At 41.1% G+C, this 18104-nt stretch overlaps 2 protein-coding genes across 3 annotated transcripts in view; one reads left to right on the forward strand and one right to left on the reverse strand.

Annotated features, from left to right (window-relative positions):
• Nucleotides 1-9947, forward strand: part of clcn2c (chloride channel 2c) — a 94117-nt gene extending 84170 nt beyond the window's left edge. For both annotated transcript variants that reach the window (XM_086035625.1, XM_086035624.1), the window contains 3 exons: nt 1250-1354; nt 5068-5154; nt 7039-9947. In XM_086035625.1, coding sequence (XP_085891751.1) covers nt 1250-1354; nt 5068-5154; nt 7039-7233 — 387 coding nt within the window. In that variant the 3' untranslated portion in view covers nt 7234-9947. The remainder of the gene's footprint in view (nt 1-1249; nt 1355-5067; nt 5155-7038) is intronic.
• Nucleotides 9948-10300: 353 nt separating this feature from the next.
• Nucleotides 10301-14308, reverse strand: LOC147144732 (heat shock protein beta-7-like). The gene is made up of 3 exons (XM_086036601.1): nt 14071-14308; nt 11498-11655; nt 10301-10653 (listed from the first exon to the last, which is right to left on the reverse strand). Exons 1-3 carry the CDS (start codon nt 14300-14302, stop codon nt 10462-10464), a joined length of 582 nt encoding a protein of 193 aa, XP_085892727.1. The 5' UTR covers nt 14303-14308; the 3' UTR covers nt 10301-10461.
• Nucleotides 14309-18104: the final 3796 nt, after the last annotated feature.

Genomic DNA, 18104 nt, shown 5'->3' on the forward strand with positions numbered 1-18104 from the left:
TCAACCGTGAGTCTAAAGCTCCTACAAGATTGCATGGATTGTGTTTTCCCTCGTGGAGGCAACACCAAGACTTAAGACACGAGCGCTAAAGTGTGCACTCAGTAAAATGCTGCTCTACTTACCGTTTGGCCCCATACGTAGTATTTCAACCCACCACGTTGCAAATGGATGGCGTTTGCGTAAAGCCACCACTTGCTAGTTTAGCCATGAAAGTGACTCTGGGTAGCCGCCAACCTCGCTGCCAAGACTTCAATGTGGAGGTGGTTATAATGTAGAGTAGAATAATACGGCTCAGATTCTCAGAAACCGGCAGAAAACAAAATATGTGCTTTCTACTCTGATTTCACGCTTGATTGGTGTGCAGGCACATCAGAGACCCAACTACAGTATTTGTATACAAGCAATAAAAAGCGCACTTTACCGTAATATATCACCTTTAACATTCTGCCAGTGTTCTGAAACTTGCACATCACACTCTTCAACTATTCCAATAGATCTCAATTACCATGTCCGTCGAGCTTTTTATGTATAAGTCATCCAGCACCAACATTTCTATTTTCTTCTGTCGTACGCCATCATTTTGAATTCGTCCTCCTCATCCCTCACGTCTGCCGCATCATCACTTTCCCCCCGCCCTCCTGATTCACCACTCAGCTCCGTCATCGACTGTTATGCTGTATATGCAGCACATATGATTTAGACCACTTTAGTGTGGTTCCCAGTCCACTGATTGGCTTTCAGAAGGAGCAGATTTTTAGGGGGTGCTATACAATAATTTGTATGCCTCGTGTGGTGGCTGACGACACACACACAAAAAGATTGTGATCTCCTCTGAGCATCTTTCCGGAGTGCAATTGCTCCAGGTTTATAGCTCAGAATCAAAATGTGCCTTTAAGTGTCACCATTTTAAGGGCAAGCAGGGGCTACTCTACTGACTGCATAAACATGTCTGCTCACATTCAAGAAAATAAAAAAAAATACTACTTCTAATTTGATATACTGCTTCAAAGAAGTTTAGAGTCTTGAACGCCAAATAAAATACTCCTGCTTTTTATTCTTCTTGACTATCCCATATAAGGCCCAAAATAAGCATTTCATATAATTATAATAGTATATATTTTAGGGTGGTTTAAAATCCTACATTCAACATAAATGTTTTATCTCATTTGTGCTGTTCTCTCTTCTTATTTAACTTACACTATCCTCTCACGTGTGCGTGTGCGTGTGCATGTGTGCGTGTCTTTTGTAGATTGCAGAGTGGGAAGAGATGCAGCTTGATGAGCAGGTCAACTTTAACAACTGCAAGATTGACCCTGCCCCATTCCAGCTTGTGGAACGCACCTCACTGCACAAGGTCTGATTGTAAATACAGCTGTTGCACTGTGAGCTCTACGAAACGAAATGCTCACCGTGACATTGGCCGGCAGCTCCTTTCAATGCGGCGAGGCTTCTTTTCCCCCGCTCCCCGCAACCCCCACACCCCAGCCCCCCATTCCCCCGCTGAGTTATATTCAAATCGGAAGAGTGAACGTGTAAGGCTTGCTCACGGGGAAACTTTGCTCAGAGGGGGGGGGTGGTTTAGTCGCAGTTTGTATTTGGAACAGAAGCCCGAAGGTGGGTACTATTTTTTTTCTGGCGGATAAACAACTCTTGTGATATCTGAAATCGAAATGGCAACATACATAAGACGATGAAAAATGGTGTCTCCTTCATTGCCATGGCAACCCTTCATCACCCTCCCTGAAGTTTAGTTGTCACCGGCCTGGTCACCCCGTCGGTTTGTTGTTACTTATTGTTCAAATTTGTGTGCAGCACTTGTGTAAAATGTTTATTTCAGGACATTGCACGTTTATTTGGTGAATACAGATCACAAATTGGCACAGTATCTTTCAAATCCTTTACCTTCAGCTTGACTTTAGAGTAACATTTTGCTTGTGTTGATTGTGTTTTCTATGCAACATGCTGTCAAAAACACTCTTTCAGTAGTGTGCTTGTGCAACACACACACACACACACACACACACACACACACACACCCCAACGGGTGCGATCATGTAGTGTTTCCAAACATGTCAGCTACTAATTCTTTGTGGGTTGCAGCTGCGGCAGTATCTAATGTCCTCCATTCAGAATACTTCCTTCTCTTTGTCCTTTGTTGTCTGGGTGCGGGCTGATACCTTTTAAACATTTAAGAGAGAGCGCCCGTGTCCTATCCATCTCCGTTCTGTACTGCACACTACTAAAAGCCAACACCACACACAATCTCCTTCAGCATCATAAATACTGCCCAGTGTAAGTCCCAATGCTGTTTACAGACATGCATGGTTATACTCTTTATGCCAGGGGGTCACCAAGTCCAGTCCTCAAGGGCACCTATCCTGCATGTTTTCCATCTCTCCCTGCTGAAACACACCTGTTTCAAATGATCTGTATCGTGATCAGGCTTCTGAAAAGCTTGCTGATGATCAGGTGTGTTGCAGCGGGGAGAGATGGAAAACATGCAGGATAGGTGCCCTTGAGGACCGGACTTGGTGACCGCTGCTTTATGAACTGTGGATATTGTACGTTTGCCATTCAATATCTTACGCTGTTCTCCTTTTTGACCTTTCTGCAACACACCAACTTTTTTTATTCTCCTTTAGTATCTACACAATAAATTTAAAGGGGAAGTCAATCCCCCCCAAAAATCTTTGCAATAACATATTCTATGCGCCTTCGCTAGTCCAAGCATGGCAGTCTGATTAATATTGTGTTTGTGGAATATGATTTAAGCAGTCAAATCCACCCGTTTTGTATATCTCAGGGGGCGGCCATTTTTTCACTTTATGTCGACTGAAAATCACAGTTGCTCAGGGTTCAGGTAATAATCATGGCTCACCTGTTTTCTGAAGCTGAGTCATGATTGGTTGTTATCCAAGCCCTAAGCAACTGTGGAACAATCCCAATACCCACACTTGCATGGACGCCCCATGCGATGGACAAAAACAGGTGGATTTTACTGTTTAACTCATATTCCACAAATGTAATAGTAATCAGAATGCCGTGTTTGGACTAATAGGGCTGCATAGAACATATTCTTGTCAAGAAAATGTTTGGATTGACTTCTTTAAGGATTTTGTCTGATTTAAAGAGCAACAATTATGTACCAGTGTCAGCAATGCCCGCCCGATGGATTTGATCATTCACTCTTCTAGCCAACTTTAACAGTTCATTAAACCGCTCCAAAAGGTCCACTCTTTTATATATTTATCTTTTTGTTTTGTTTTTTTCTTTTTAGCCAAGCAGTTGTGCGGTTTCTTTTTCTTTTCCTTCCATTGGCCCGCTCGGTTTGCCACTTCCAACCTCATTTAGTGATAAGGGTATGTGTAATGAATGTAGCTTATTTGCTGACAAAGAGGCGATGCTGAGCAGATTAGAAACTTGGCTTCCTTCCATGGGAACGATTATAAAGTTACTGCAGTAAAAATACAGAAGCCTCTTGATACTCCGGCTTCCTCTCCACAGCCCTAAAACATTCACAGGCGGTCAGCTGTTAAAGGTCAGGGTGCAAACATTGAGCACTTTTCTGGAGCCCTCTAGAACCCCCTTTACAATACATAACTGTCATTAAAATGTGATTAGGTCGTTGGTAGAAAGCAGTTTAATCACTAAATACAATTCAGAATGTGTCGTTTGCCGTTTGAATCTCGCGCCCCCTCATCTTCGGCTTTTTCCGAGCTGTAGCCGTAGCGAGCTGTTGAGCTATATCTGCGGCACTTCCGGTTGCTAGAGCCACAGTTCCTCGAGCTTCCATGAGGGTCGGAAACACTCGGAATGAGTAAGTAAAACCTATTTTCTAATGGATCCGTGGTTGACAACATGCAGGAAGAAGAAGTCTCCGCCTTAAAATTACTTCAGTTAATGCTCATTCAGGTTCTCCCCATTACATTTTAACATGTTATTGGTACCAAGTTGTCCGACGCTGACCATTAAAGTACCTTCTGCCCCTGCGTGAAATGTAATGCCCTTCCATACCATCGGCGACGGGAGTCACTATTCCTCATGGTTAGAAAAATCCAACCGGAACGCTATTGGCCGGGGGCAGATTATAAAAACGTAAACAATACATTCGGCTATATTTTTCGCTCACGATGAACTCCCACACGAAGTTTACCCTCACGTTCCAGACACAGTATCTTGAAATACTTACATTGTCAACCCTCGCTCTTATACTTGTAAGAAGATTAAGGCAGCAAAGTCGTGCTCACTGTTTATCCGCATTTGTCATTTCCCGTTCGTAGTCCGTGCGCTGAGTCGCTAGCTAACAGCCAATCAGAGCGACCAAATGTCACAACTCGCGACGCCGATTCAACTTGCTGAAACGCCCACCAGACGCTTCCTGACGAGGTCCGATGTTACGACGGTGTTCGCTACAACAATCAGAAGGTGCAATCAGACGCCCCAACGCTTACCAACGTCGGATTGGTGTATCTAGGCCTTTATTTAGTCTTTCACTGATAACCTTTCCTGAGTCATGTTTGCTCTAAACGATCCTGTTGGCACAGAACTCCATCTTTGGTCGTGAGGGTTTTTTGGAGATGTGTCTCTTCCCGCCTGAGTGCTTTTTAACCAAAGATGAAAATAAAGGTGTCATTTTTAGCTTCTCCTTGATGCAACAATGCAAACTTTTGGTTCTAATGTTATTATTGTTTGTTCATTAGTCAGGTCTTCCTTTGAAAAAAAAAAAAAAAAAACTTGAGGCGCATGAACAAGTACTGTAAATAGTGGTGTAAGAACACAGGGCATGTGTGAGGCTTCTCTTGGATAGTGTCCAATGGACTAGATTACAGTACTGCATTTAAAAAATGCTTGAATAGAACCCATAGTACAATACAGCGGCTCATCAGGCATGCATGCTGGAATGTCTCTTTTGCAGCCTCCTGTGCACAAGGATCATTTTAGACAACGCTGTCATGTGTTCATAATACATTTTTTCAAAAGCAAAGAAATTGCTGATTTTATCTACGTAAATGTGCCTGCTGTGCCTATTTAGAGTGTTTCTCATCTCTGCTGCTCTCTTCCTTCCAGACGCACACCATCTTCTCCCTGCTGGGCCTTGACCATGCCTATGTCACTAGTATTGGACGTCTCATTGGGGTTGTTTCTCTTAAAGAGGTAAGAACATTGAAGTCTCCTGTATTTTTCAAACTTGAATTCCCTTTGTGTTAAACATTGGCTGCCATCACTTACCAGCATGTGTACGGGCAAAATTACAGGCACGCAAACACTTCAGTCAAAATGATGGACCCTTCCCTCTACTTATGTAAAGTGACAAACAAAAGGCTCTTTGATACTGCCATCTCTTTTTAATGTCCATTTTCTGTCAGAATGCACACCTTCCCTCTCTGTCTGCCCCAATAACAAATTACCCTCACCCTCCACCCAAACTCCCAATCTTTGGGAATTGGCCATGGGTGGGGAGGGGATTGTGTGCTAATTGCAGCGCTATTTGTCCCCGACATTTAGGTGTTTTTGTTCTGTGTTGCATCAGCAGACAATAGCCCATCCAAAGCGGATCAAGCCCAGGCTCTCCCAGCATAACATTTTGTCACACAGACATGCTGTTACATCACTGCCTGCGCACTGGCCTGTCTATATGGAAGTGGAGGGATGGTTTTGTTCACATGTTCATAATTGTGCTCGGATAGATTGGAATGGGCTAACTGATAGTTGTCAGGAAAATGCAAGATCTCCAATAGTGTGTTAGGGAACCATCATTTGCAGTCGTAGATGACTTTTTAGCAAAGCAATCGCGGTTCCAAGTGTTTCACAGACTTGCAGTCAAGTTCAGACACACATGCAGTGCTTAACACATTTACTTGGCTTCCAAACGAGAAAATATAAATACAGAGGGCCGCTGCTTTCTTGCCGTTTGGTACCCTCGGATTCACATATTGGTAAATTTGTTTTCAATATTTTTTGATAGTTTTTTTTTGCCCCCTATTTTCCCCATCATCTGATAGATAGATGGATAGATAGATAGGATTACGTTGCAGTCTGGAATATAATCAAATAAAGGAAATTCAAAAGGGCAGGGAATTAAAAAAGTGCTTCACAAGCCAAAATGTGACATTTAAAAAATGAACTACCGTACTCTATATGGACAGAAAAAAAAACAGAACAACAGAGACAGAAATCTTTCTGTGCTTTTTGAAACTTTCCAATGATGAGAGAAGTCAAATAGCGAGGACTCTGTGGATACAGTTGCACACAACTAGATATGAGAAGAATAAAGTGTCATTGATGATTACTTTGTGATTATGAATTGAGGAAAGCAGGAGTGGATCAGATATTGAACAAGGTAGTAAAAGGTTTTATGCCAGTTGCCTAATCTGATGTTTAAGAATTTGCATAAGAAATCTGAAGTCACTTACATGTAGGGAAAGTTAGAAGCATCTGCAGCATTGGGTGCACTTGAGTCATATGTAACACCTGGGGTTGGAACAGGGAAGAAAAAAAATCGAATTCTTTTCTCTTCCTTTACTTCACTTTTGATGTAAATTGTGGTCATGCAAAATAGACAACGTTAACATCCTGTAAACAAACGGAGGATGGTATTTACCAGTCAACTTTTTAAAATTAAAAATAGTGCTTCTCTTGCACTGATTAAAAAAAAAAAAATAAAAAAAAAAAATAAACTAGGGCCAATTTGAAAGCTACACGTCTAAGCTTTCAATTTCTTTTGGAATTATGTTTCCATCTGTTACAGGGGTTGAGATACTGATTATTTTCTAGGTGTTGAATTTTCGGGAAAAGTATAGGTTTTTGAGGGTGATTCCAAAGACAGCGTTGGGTTTTAGAGAGATGTTTAGCCAGGCGCTCTAGGCCTTAATGGGTTAATATACCTTTACAGATGTGCAAGTTACCCATGTCATGGGAACTACCACACCAGACACTGGCTTTTGAACTTGGTGCTGATAAAAAATCCTGCGGTCCTTTCCCTCTCGCAAGCATCCCAAGCAACCTGACTTGCCTTGTGTCTGTTTTCTGTCCGTCCAGCTTCGTAAAGCAATCGAGGGCTCTGTGACAGTGAAAGGCGTGAAGGTGCGCCCCCCACTCGCCAGCTTCCGGGACAGCGGCACCAGCAGCAGTGAAAACGAGGCCACTGAGCTCCACAAGCTGTGGGATCACCAAAAGAGCACGTCGCTGCCCGGCGAACGCACCCCATCGGAATCTGACGAAAAGTCCCAGTGATGCCCAAAAATAGTTGGAGGAAGCGTCAAGGCGGGACGCGCTGCGGTCCGTAATCCCCAAATTCCTCAGGGCTTCGGATCAATATTTAATAACGGAAAGAGTTCTACTGCTCCGCCAGTCTCTTCTTCTCTCATCGCCCTTCACTGTTGCCATCAACTCTCGAGGAATCTTGCAATCTCCATTGCAGACACTGCACCGGCGAGCAGAACACATAACACGCTGATCCCTGCTCCGCACGTAGTGAAGTCTTTTTAAAAGGGATTTTCTAATGCAGACGTTGGGTAGTTCACGTTGCTTGTATTGTCAGGACAATAGTCAACCAGTCTTCCATTTGTGTTTCCACTGCGTGTACTGTAAGAATGGCGATAATTGATACTGTATGCACTGTATTTTTTTTCTATTATCTCGCGCTTGTCGTTTGAATAGGCACTATTTTTGTAACGGCACGATTTTTCTCACTGGAAAGGTGAATCGTTAGTGTTCTCGCCACTTCAAGATCACGGTCGGAACAGGCAGTCGTGCCCAACCGCCTGTAGCCATTTGAATAATGTACACTCCTTCCCTGTGACTAGCCGCAGACATATGGTACACGCAAACATGGCTGTGGCAGCGCTCGCAAGGTATCCTGCTCATCTAAATATAGCTCTGACAGATCAGAGAAGGTTGAGAGGACGGTAATGGAAGGAAGGCAAGCGCGTAAGCAAGGGAGGAAGAGAACGAGAAGCAGCGAGCAAATGGATGGCAGTAAGATGCAAGTTTTCATTACCCAACCAGCTACTCGAGTCCTCCTCATCAGTCCGTCTTGAATCGCTATATTAGCTGACGTCCATTACTATTGGAAGCCCCGTAGCTGTATAATGCAAGAATCCGGGGCCTGCGCGTTGCCGGAGGACAAAATAAGAACAGGATCAGTTCGATGAATGCAATCAAGGTAGAACCACTCGATGGGGAAAAAAAAAAAAAAAAAAAAAAAAAAAAAAAGATAATCAATTGAAAGATGTTGCCACTAAATTATTGCTTGAGTTATCAGCAGCGAAGTTGACAGGCGAAATTTGAGCCATAATTGTATTAATGGCAGCATGCTTTCAGAGTCAGCAATGAGGCTGACATGACAGGCAGTAAGTCATGTGTATTTAATATTTAATGTGGGTTCAATGGAAAGAAAACACTGATTTGTCTCGCTCTGCTGGGAATAACGTCCACTCCGACCCGTGTGTAGTGAATGCATCACTGGCGTTACAACAAAGCTTTGTGCTTGTTATATTCATGGCGGCCCCTTAAGGAAAAAAAATACCATTGCCATGGATTTGCATCAAGAGCAAATTCACGTTTTTGGTTGGCAAGCTCCCACCTGTCCAATCATCTTTACTTCTTGACAGATGTTTTTAAAGGAGATGGGCATCATGGTCATAACCTTTGTATATCACATCACGACTGTAACAGAAAATCTTAATTTAATGTCTTAACCAACCTTTAATACAAGTCAACTATTCCCTTTCTAAGAGATTTGAGGGCTTTTTTTTTTTTTTTTTACATTTTTATTAAATTGTGGATAATTCTCTTATTATTCTGTACTGTCTGAAACGTTTCAATTTGTTCTGCACAAAAGTACCTGTAGCTGAATTGAGGACAATGAGATGGCGGTCCCACACACTATCGTTTAATATGATGCCAAGAGAGGCTCATATGAAAGGGACCAGCATGGTGTGAGTGATGGTGCTCTTCTTCATGTCATAGCGATTGGCTCTGGATGTGGTCGAGGAGTTCTACACAATATACCTGTAGATGAGGTACTTCGTAGATGGCGAGACTTGACCAGGGCTTGCACAAATAGCCACAGCAACCAATGTCTCACTAGCCTACCACAGGGACTCGACGAGATCTGCTAGCAGGCGTTCTTTTATTTATTAGTTCCGTCATTGCATCATACCGGGCTTTGTCAGCTTCACCCTCATAAACATTTAACAACCATTCATTTCATCGGGGACCAGCAGAAGACGACAGAGCTGGATGCATATTTATTAGTCTGGAGTAATCATAGTCCTTCGGAATTGTTTTTGGTTGCCTTTTTTTTTCTGGATGATCTACATGCAGATAATCAAATTGTGCAATAACAGTTGTTCATCTCGCGTAACCGTGTTTTGATTGATGCGCGAATGCAAAGATAACCTTATTTTTGTAAAGAAAAATCTTAAAAGTACAAAAAATGAATGTATACTGGAAGTGAGCCACACATGAGCTTGTGTCAACAGTTGACTACTGGAAAGGGAGGGTTTCCCCCAAGCCTTTAATAACAGCAGTAACAATTGAACTAACATCAACTGTTCCTTGAATAGTCAAGGAAAAGATACAGATTTTAAGTTGAAGACATCTGTCACAAGACTTTTGTCCATGTTGTCTATTAACACTTCTTTGCTTTGCTTTTGGGAAACCTTCCCCGAGATCTTCTGGTGATTCATGCTGTATGCAACATTATGATGTTGTTTTTGTCATGGTCTGATGGAGTTCTTTCTTAAGTTAGGGGCGGACCTTGATTTTAAACCGTACATCAGTTTTTGAGGGCTATCTTGAATCCACTTTTTAAGACTGTTTGGGAAACACACTGGAGGGCCAAACCTGAGAGAGCGGAACAATGTCAAGAGATGTTTTTCACAATGAAAAATGCATAACTGTTTTGTATATCAGGGATGAATAAATGAGATTTTAACATGCAATTCCTGAGTTCATGATGCCTTTTTTTTTATTTGATCCATTCCGGCCAAGTAGTAATTAAGGCACACTGCTAAATGTTGTCACCATAGCTCCTTTTGTTGTATCTAGTGTATCATTGTGCCAATGCAAGCAGAGTTAAAGTCCTTCAAAAGAATTCCTCAATCCGCACATTAATCCGTATTCTCACCAAAATGTAACCCTTCTTGGCCCTTTAGTCACTTTACAAAGTTTTCTAAGTGTTGCAATCATCCAGACATCTCAACCAACAGTGATCAAAGTACAGCCTAGCATGCAAGGAGATCAAATAATAAAGTGTTTGACAAAAATAACTGATAAAAGGGCAAATTAATTCATTTACATTTTTTTAGATATGATAAATATATAGTGGCCGGTCGGATGAGCTGGTCATCAGACATCGAACGCTGAACAGAAGCAAAGTTAATAAAAATGAAAAAGATTCTAATATGCCTTCAGCACAACTGAAGCTGAGATCTAGGCAGAACTTTGAGTCTGTGCTCAAAGGTGAGCTTCGCTGCGGAATGTTGGGACAGTCAGAAGATCCCGCCCATCTGTCGAGTTGGTCCGGCGGACACTCACTATCAGGATACCGTCATGGTTAAAGGTCCCACAGACGGAAAGGGGGTTCATGTCCTTTGGGAACTGAGACTTATGGGTGAATGTGTCACTGACGCTCCCATCATCCATGACCTGAAGCACACAAATTGCAGGTGTCCACTGAAAAAGGTTACAGTGTGTAGGCAGACCAAAAGTAAACACTCTTTTGGTCATTTTCTGTTTGTTGCATATGAAATACTTATCTCCATGAGTGTATAGGTATTAAACTAAAAGCAATATACCAACAAAGTACAATAAAATATGTGCTACATTAAGAAGTGTCCTTTTTTGAGTAAGCATCTTTGCTCGCAAACTATGTCTGCACATTTGTTGTTACATTGTAGCATATATTTGCAGCCAAGTTATTGATTACACTGGTCAATACATGTTTATTACATTTTTTTAATCAAAGTTGCAAGTAATCTATTCTGGATTTTTTTTTTTTTATGCGATGATTCGGAATCTGCCTTTTTTTTTCTCTAACACATCAGGTTTTCATAATAATAATATTAATAATAATAAAATAGTATGTAATATAGTAGTATACTTAGGCATATTTATCAATTAAGTGTTATGTTCAGCGACAGATAGAATTATTTTTCGGAAACATCATAGTTTTAAATTACAACACATGGCAAACTCAATATTGCGCAATCTTTTATAGGTCGAACTGAAAATCAACAAATGACAAAAATCTGGAAAACCTGATGTGCTCCAAAAAAAAGACATTTTTAAATGATCGTCGAAGATATTTTAGGGACACGTAAATCCATGTCTTATTGAAATTTGCTGTTGACCTGTATTATTCTTGATTGTGGATTATTGCTGATGTTGGACAGTTGCAGAAATTAGAATTCAATGAATACTTTATTAATGGCAATCCGATTTTTTTTTTTAAACACAAAATGATTGCTTTAGAACACACACACACACACACCTTCTGAGCGTGAACGACGACGTGATGGTTATACGCCAACACCACAACGTCATGCGGCTCAAACTGGCTGACGTCTGCGGACATGTAGTAGCTATCTCCTAAACACTGCACGCCACCAGCACTGGTCTGACAAACTGGCAGAACACCACCCACTGGAGCTGCAACACATTAGAAGACAGCAGATACAAAAGCATTTAAACACGTCGACCAGCAGTGTCCAAACTGTTGCCCGGGGCCTGTTTGTGGCTCACTGCCTGTTTTAAGACAGCTGCAGCGTTAACTGAAATCGTCATTTGACAAACCCCGTGTGAACGTATTCAAAAGAACAAAACAAAAAAGATGCTTCTAAAAAACAAAGGAAGTTTTATTGAAGACAAGTTCACAAATGAATGAATTATACTATATATAATTTCATATCTTTACCTAACTGATAGATTGGCTTTAGTATGTTGAATACAAAGTGACTCTTGCATTCTTTGATTTTTCTTCATGCAGTCATTTGAAGAAGAAGTGGCTACCCTTGATGCGCAGTAGCCCAATTACAAAGTACCGGTAAGCACAGTGGTTGCTATGGTTATCACAATAGCAGAAGCAATCCTATTAAAAATTGAAGTGTTTGCATCTTTGGTAAATCTTTATATTGAGTCATATAACATTACTTTAGTCTACACTGTATGCAATATAGAGTTGATGCATCTTTTGTTGTTGCTTTTAGTTGCTAAAATGCTTTTGGAAATCATAATGGAGCCACTATTGCTGAACAGTTGCAGAAAAACAGTGAAAAGTCGACACACCCCTGCTCAAATGCCAGTCTTCTCTAATATGTAAAAATCATTTAAACCGTTTTTTTTAATCGGACCACAACACAGTTTCCCACATGCGTTTGAGAGATTTTGAAACCTGGCCATTTTGCCCATAATTCCCAAAATTATATTTGCCGCGAATAACACCGCTCATCACCAAAAGAGCGCCGTACCTACAGTGAAGCGTGGTGGTGCTGCCATATGCTTCACTGTAGCTATCACGCCTTGGGGCTTTTTTTTCCTCAGGAGGAACTGGGGCCTTTGTCAACATGGAGGGAATTATGAACACTTAAAAATTACAGTCTTTTTTTTACTACAAAATGCTCAGACTTCTGCCAGAAAAAAAAGTAAGGAAAGGCCTACTACAACATCAGAAATGTGTATAGCATATGTTAGAGGTACTTTATATGTTTGGAGGTGTATGCAGACTCCAATTTAACATGGGTTTTTATGTGATTGGTTAATTCTGAACACAGCTGCGTTCCAGGTCTAAGAGGGGATGTCTACTGGTGCAACCACATTATCTTACTTTTTCCTTTTTTTTTTATTCAATTGTTTTGTACAGGTAGAAAAACCTTTGAAAGGACAATCTTGGTCTCATTTTTGTATACCACAAAAACGTATTTATTTGAACAGGGGAGTGTATACTTTTTTATAACCAGTGTTTGAGAAGTTTCTTTCCCTTTTTATGATTTTTTTTTTTTTAAGTAATCTCAATTTGTTCTAATTTTTCAATCTCAACTAACTTTTTACATCATAATCATGTCCCGTGAACCATCAAGCGCAATTTACCAGGTAATTGCAGCAAAGCCTCACTCAGCTGTCAATGTAGAATTCACAATTGTTGGCTTAATCAAACATATATTACAGTTTATGACATAGATTTTTTTTTCATAATTTCAAGATTGTCTTTATAGGAGAGGCAGATGTATCGTTGCAATTTTAATTATGACTGTCTGATTTCTCCCTCCACATCATGGCACTAGCGGCATCTGAGTTTCAGTCTGGGTTTTGTACTGCATTCTTTGTTTCCCCCCCACTCTTTATATTTTCCCCTCACCATAACTTTTTTATGAGGCCCAGTTGATGAGGTCTGCAGCCTTTTGTTCACAATCAGATATTCTGGCTCATTACTTCTACTCCCTACTCCTAAAGCTCTGCCTCCTTCCAATGAAAAGTTCTGGTTTTATTTTCCATTTTTATGAACCTCTGTGATGATGAAATAATAGCAAATGAAAAACTTGACATTTACGGATCGGCTTTGAATACTTCCTAATCGGTTTCTCTCTATAATTGGTCGTGTTATTGTGATCCCATTCTTAATCATAATCTCTTAAGGGGAAATTTAACTCAAACGTTGCCGTTGTGTTGCAGCCTGCAGTGTGAACCAGCCCACGCACGGGAGACACGTCAGAGTGAATTGGGAGTTCTGCACCTTTTCAGCGAGGGGTGAGCTGGTCAGTGCCTTGCTCAACAGCATCTTGACACTAGTCAGGAATCAGATAAGCGTCACTCCAACATTGGTTTGCAACTGGCCTCGAAATGGGAGCCGCCGGTGCTAAAGCCCAAGTAGGCCTTCTTGCACTGTGCTTTCTAGAAGTAAAACTTAATAATAGTAATTGCCTCATTGTTAGCATAACACTAACTTTGGGTTGTGTATCATTTGTCACTTTTTGTTTAGTTTGACCCTGGAGAAGGTCCGCAGTCGAGTGCATTGGTAATGAAAGTTTTCAATCTGTTCCATTACACGTGTGAGCCACAGCTTCTTACCGGTGTGTCCACAGGAGGATCTGCCTTGCCTGCCGAATGACCCCCCCTGGCCCTCTTCACAAAACAGGCTGGATGAATCCGACGAGTCAAGAAAAGGCTCTAAAAGAACATCCAGGGAGTCCCCAGGTGCCGCCCTTGAGCTCTCTGACCGAAAACTACTGGAGGAGCTGTAACGGGCTGAGGAGCGATAGGAGGAAGAGGACCTACGACTCGGAGAAGTCAGTGATTCCATAGCACCAAACATAGATTTGCTTCTCAGCCACACGCTCTCACTCCAGAAACAAAATCTCTCACTCGGGAGGCCTCTTTATAAAGCCCCGGTGCATTGTGGGTCACTGGAGCGCACCATTGTTTCTATAGCCATCTTCATTTGCCCATAGATGGGTAACGGGCCGACCACTTGTGTCAAGAATGTAACGGACAAACTGATAAGGAGCAAAGGCCTCCTTCCGTTGAAGTCCACACAGAGCTGGGATAAAGTTGAGCGGGCTCTAGATGATACCTCTGGCATGTGGTCAGAAATAGCACGCTGGAAGGAAGGGTCAGATCATCGGTTAGAATGACCTCATCCAAAGCGTTAAGTCTTTATCGATAACGCAAGAATATTTGAGCAGAGTTTACTGGCCAATGGAATGGCAGAAAATATAGGAAGGGATTGCCTCCAGGGGGAAAGGAGGCGATTACCAAAAGACAAAGGACATCAGTGACCCTTGACCCCCACATACACTCTAGATATGTGCATTATTTTCCCATGCAGAGATTTGATGTTACGATTGGTGTAACACATGTGACATCATTTGAAAAAAGTCCATAATACTTTGTCACTCTTCATTCTGTGATGAGGAGAATGACCTCAGGCTGGATGAGATGAGATGAGATGAGACTAGATTGGGAGGAGATTTCCCCGTTGACGATGTAAATGTGAGTGATGAGCAGCCAATATAGCATGTAGGCTGCTTTTCGCCCAAAGTCAGTTGGGATTGGCCCCAGTGAACCTTGGCCCTAATAAGGACAAGGTGTTTCATTAAAAATAATAATAATAATAATAATAAAGTGGAGAGATGATTTAGATGATTGATTTGTATTAGATGAGAAGTTTGTATTTCACAGTGTCTGGGTAGAAGTGCAAAAGTTGTTTTTGTTTTTTTGACATTTATACAATAATATCAATTAACGTTAGATTTATATTTGATATTTTTTCCCACAAGAAGTGAGGTATGATAGCGGTTCTGCGTTCTCAACTCCGGCCTTCTTGTGTGTTTACATGTTTTCCCCTTGCTTGCGTGTGTTTTCTGCAGCTATTATGGCTTTCTCCAACATTCTAAAAACATGCGTGGTGGATACAGTACATTGAAGACTCTAAATTGTCTATAGGTGTGAATGTGAGCGTGAATAGTTGTTTTTTCATAAGCAGCCATGGCCTGGCGAGCAGTCCAGGGTGTACCCAGCCCGTTGCCCAAAGTCTGCTGGGACAGGCTCCACCTCATCCAAACCCCTTGCGACCAAACAATATGAAAATGGTGGAATGGATTTTTTTTTCCCCCGACAAATAAGTTACGTCTCCAAAAAATCTATATTTTATACGACAATTTCAGAGAGGTATTAAAAAGAGATTTGTCGAATTGAGACCGAGCGGCTAAGGGGTAACAAAGGGTCAGACAAAAGGAAAAACAAACGTAAAACTCGATAAATCCAGACACATAATGAATTAAAAACTAATGTTGTGAAGAGACCAAAACAAACATAGCAATGACATTTTATGATACAGAGAGAAGAGTAACATTTCCTCCCTACGATAAAAATGAGTCAATCTCATTTTTATCAAGCGTTTGCAAAGTTTTACTTGTTTTGTGTCACTCCCTGCCCTTCGGTGTGTTTTCAAACTGAGCCTCAGGCAAGAGAGGCAAAACATCATTTAAGCATAAACAACAGATGGACTGAACAGTTGGGAGAAAGACCGGAGGGACAAAATGTTTTTGAAAATAATCAATTCTTTATACATTGCGCTACATTGATCTACAATAGGCCCCACCCACCAACTAATCAATCACAACAACAGCTGATCTCTCCTTGGCCAGAAGTTGATCACTGTGAGTGATGAATATTACTTTCCACTAAGGGTTGCAATGATGATTACAATGAGGGTTTTTTTTTGTTTTGTTTTGTTTTTTGTAACAGTTGTTGTGAAGTTGAGTCAAAGTTGAATACTCAATGATATTGCTCTTTTTTGGGGATTTTTTTTCTCCAGTACAGTACAGCGGTTGTTAATCTTTTTTTTTTTTTCTTCTTTTTTTTTTTACACCACAGACATGTTTCCTATTTAGAGATATTTTGTCATCATCATATTTCATACTTGACCAAAACCACACGTGTGCGAGTTGTGCAGCTATTTACTCTTTCAACCATTTTACCCTAAATCCAAGATCCTTCTTGTTCTGGACAACTTACCTCCCTTTTTCTATCAGCAAGACTTTGTGGGGCTCCATTTTCCTAGATAGCGTTTTTCCGAGGGAGGGCGCGGATCCCATTTCTCGTACGAGCGCAAGACTCTACTGCAAATGTTTGACAATTTGTCAGACCGGCCTCCTCCAAGATGGGTGTGTCGCTGCAGCATAGGGAGTGTCGTTGGAGATTAAACTGGTGGAGTGACAACTTGGTGGCAGAAAGTCGATCCAAAGTTAGGCCTGCTCATACCACGTCAAAGTGCCGATGCAGGTAAGACAGCCGGTCTAACGTGACATATTACATTCATGCAGTAAATATGTGAACCTCAGATATCAAACCCACAGACTCATTGTAGAAATCAAGTAATGGAATGATTGTTATTTGGGCTATAACGACTACATCAACTCATCACTCGATGAGAAAAAAATTGATACAATCGTTTTTTTCACACTCGATAAACGGTTATTTGTATGTGTGTTTGTTTACATATTTCATCAGCATTCACTCGTGCTGCTTCTACCCTCTCCTGTCTGTCAACTTGTTCACCCCTGTGAAAATCGACACTCGCAAGCGCACACACATTAGGGATGAAATGGGTTTTGAAAAGCGGTTTGGGGGTTAGGGTTATTAACTACGGTTCCAGTTTGGTTGACATCTCATCGATTCATAGTGTAATGCTAATCAAGAGTGTAATGCTTATTGATTTTTGTTTCCTAATTACTGTGAGGGATCATGAACATGATCAGTGTTTTCTCATGAATAAATATCATTAATTAATAACATTTTGACAAATGAAACGTGTTATAATGTGTTATTTCAGAAGCGTGTTTCAGACTGTTAGCGCTTTGCATTAATCAGTTTCCAAGAAAGAGCTCTCACTCTCAAAAAGTTTGATGAGCGCTGTTTTAAGGACTTGTAGTTTTAGTGCATTGTCTTGTGACTTCAACTGTCGATTATGACAAAGACTCGCGATATCGGAAACGCCAGTTCAGTGGTGAACTTGCCTGACTGCAAGCAGCGTGAGTTCAGTTTTGTGCATTCATTATCAAATCATGAGCATGAAGCACTTGATGGAGCTTTCCGCACTTCCTACTCTAAATAAAATGCTGACTTATAGGCGGCATTCCGTAGGCATCCATCCATCAGCTGCTGCTTATTCGCATGAGGGTTGGAGTCTATTTCAGATGAATGAGTGAACCACTGCACCACTCAAAATAATCACGTCACACAATGTTATTTTTTGCAAATAACAATATCAATATTTTTATTAACTTATATCAGATGCAGCAAACAAGATTATTATTATCAAATCCAAGATGGCAATATTCATTTCATTACATTCAGCCAAAACAAGAAGCAAATACTTAAAGGGGTAAAAGGGGGGTGGGGGGGGGCAGACTGAGATTTCAGAGTGAGTTGAAGGTGCGATGTAAGGTATGAGAGGATGAAAATGTCACTGTACATTCAACTGGACTTCAGTGACTTGCTTATACCCTGTTTCTCAGTACTTTTTTTTCCCTTCCACATGGCTTTGTCACATGCAAGGATCAGGACCTCACGATTCAGTTCATACATTCAGTTTCACATTC

The sequence above is a fragment of the Filicampus tigris genome, chromosome 7 (genome assembly GCF_054856515.1).
Source record: "Filicampus tigris isolate MCC_2025a chromosome 7, RoL_Ftig_1.0, whole genome shotgun sequence".
Lineage (NCBI taxonomy): Eukaryota > Metazoa > Chordata > Actinopteri > Syngnathiformes > Syngnathidae > Filicampus > Filicampus tigris.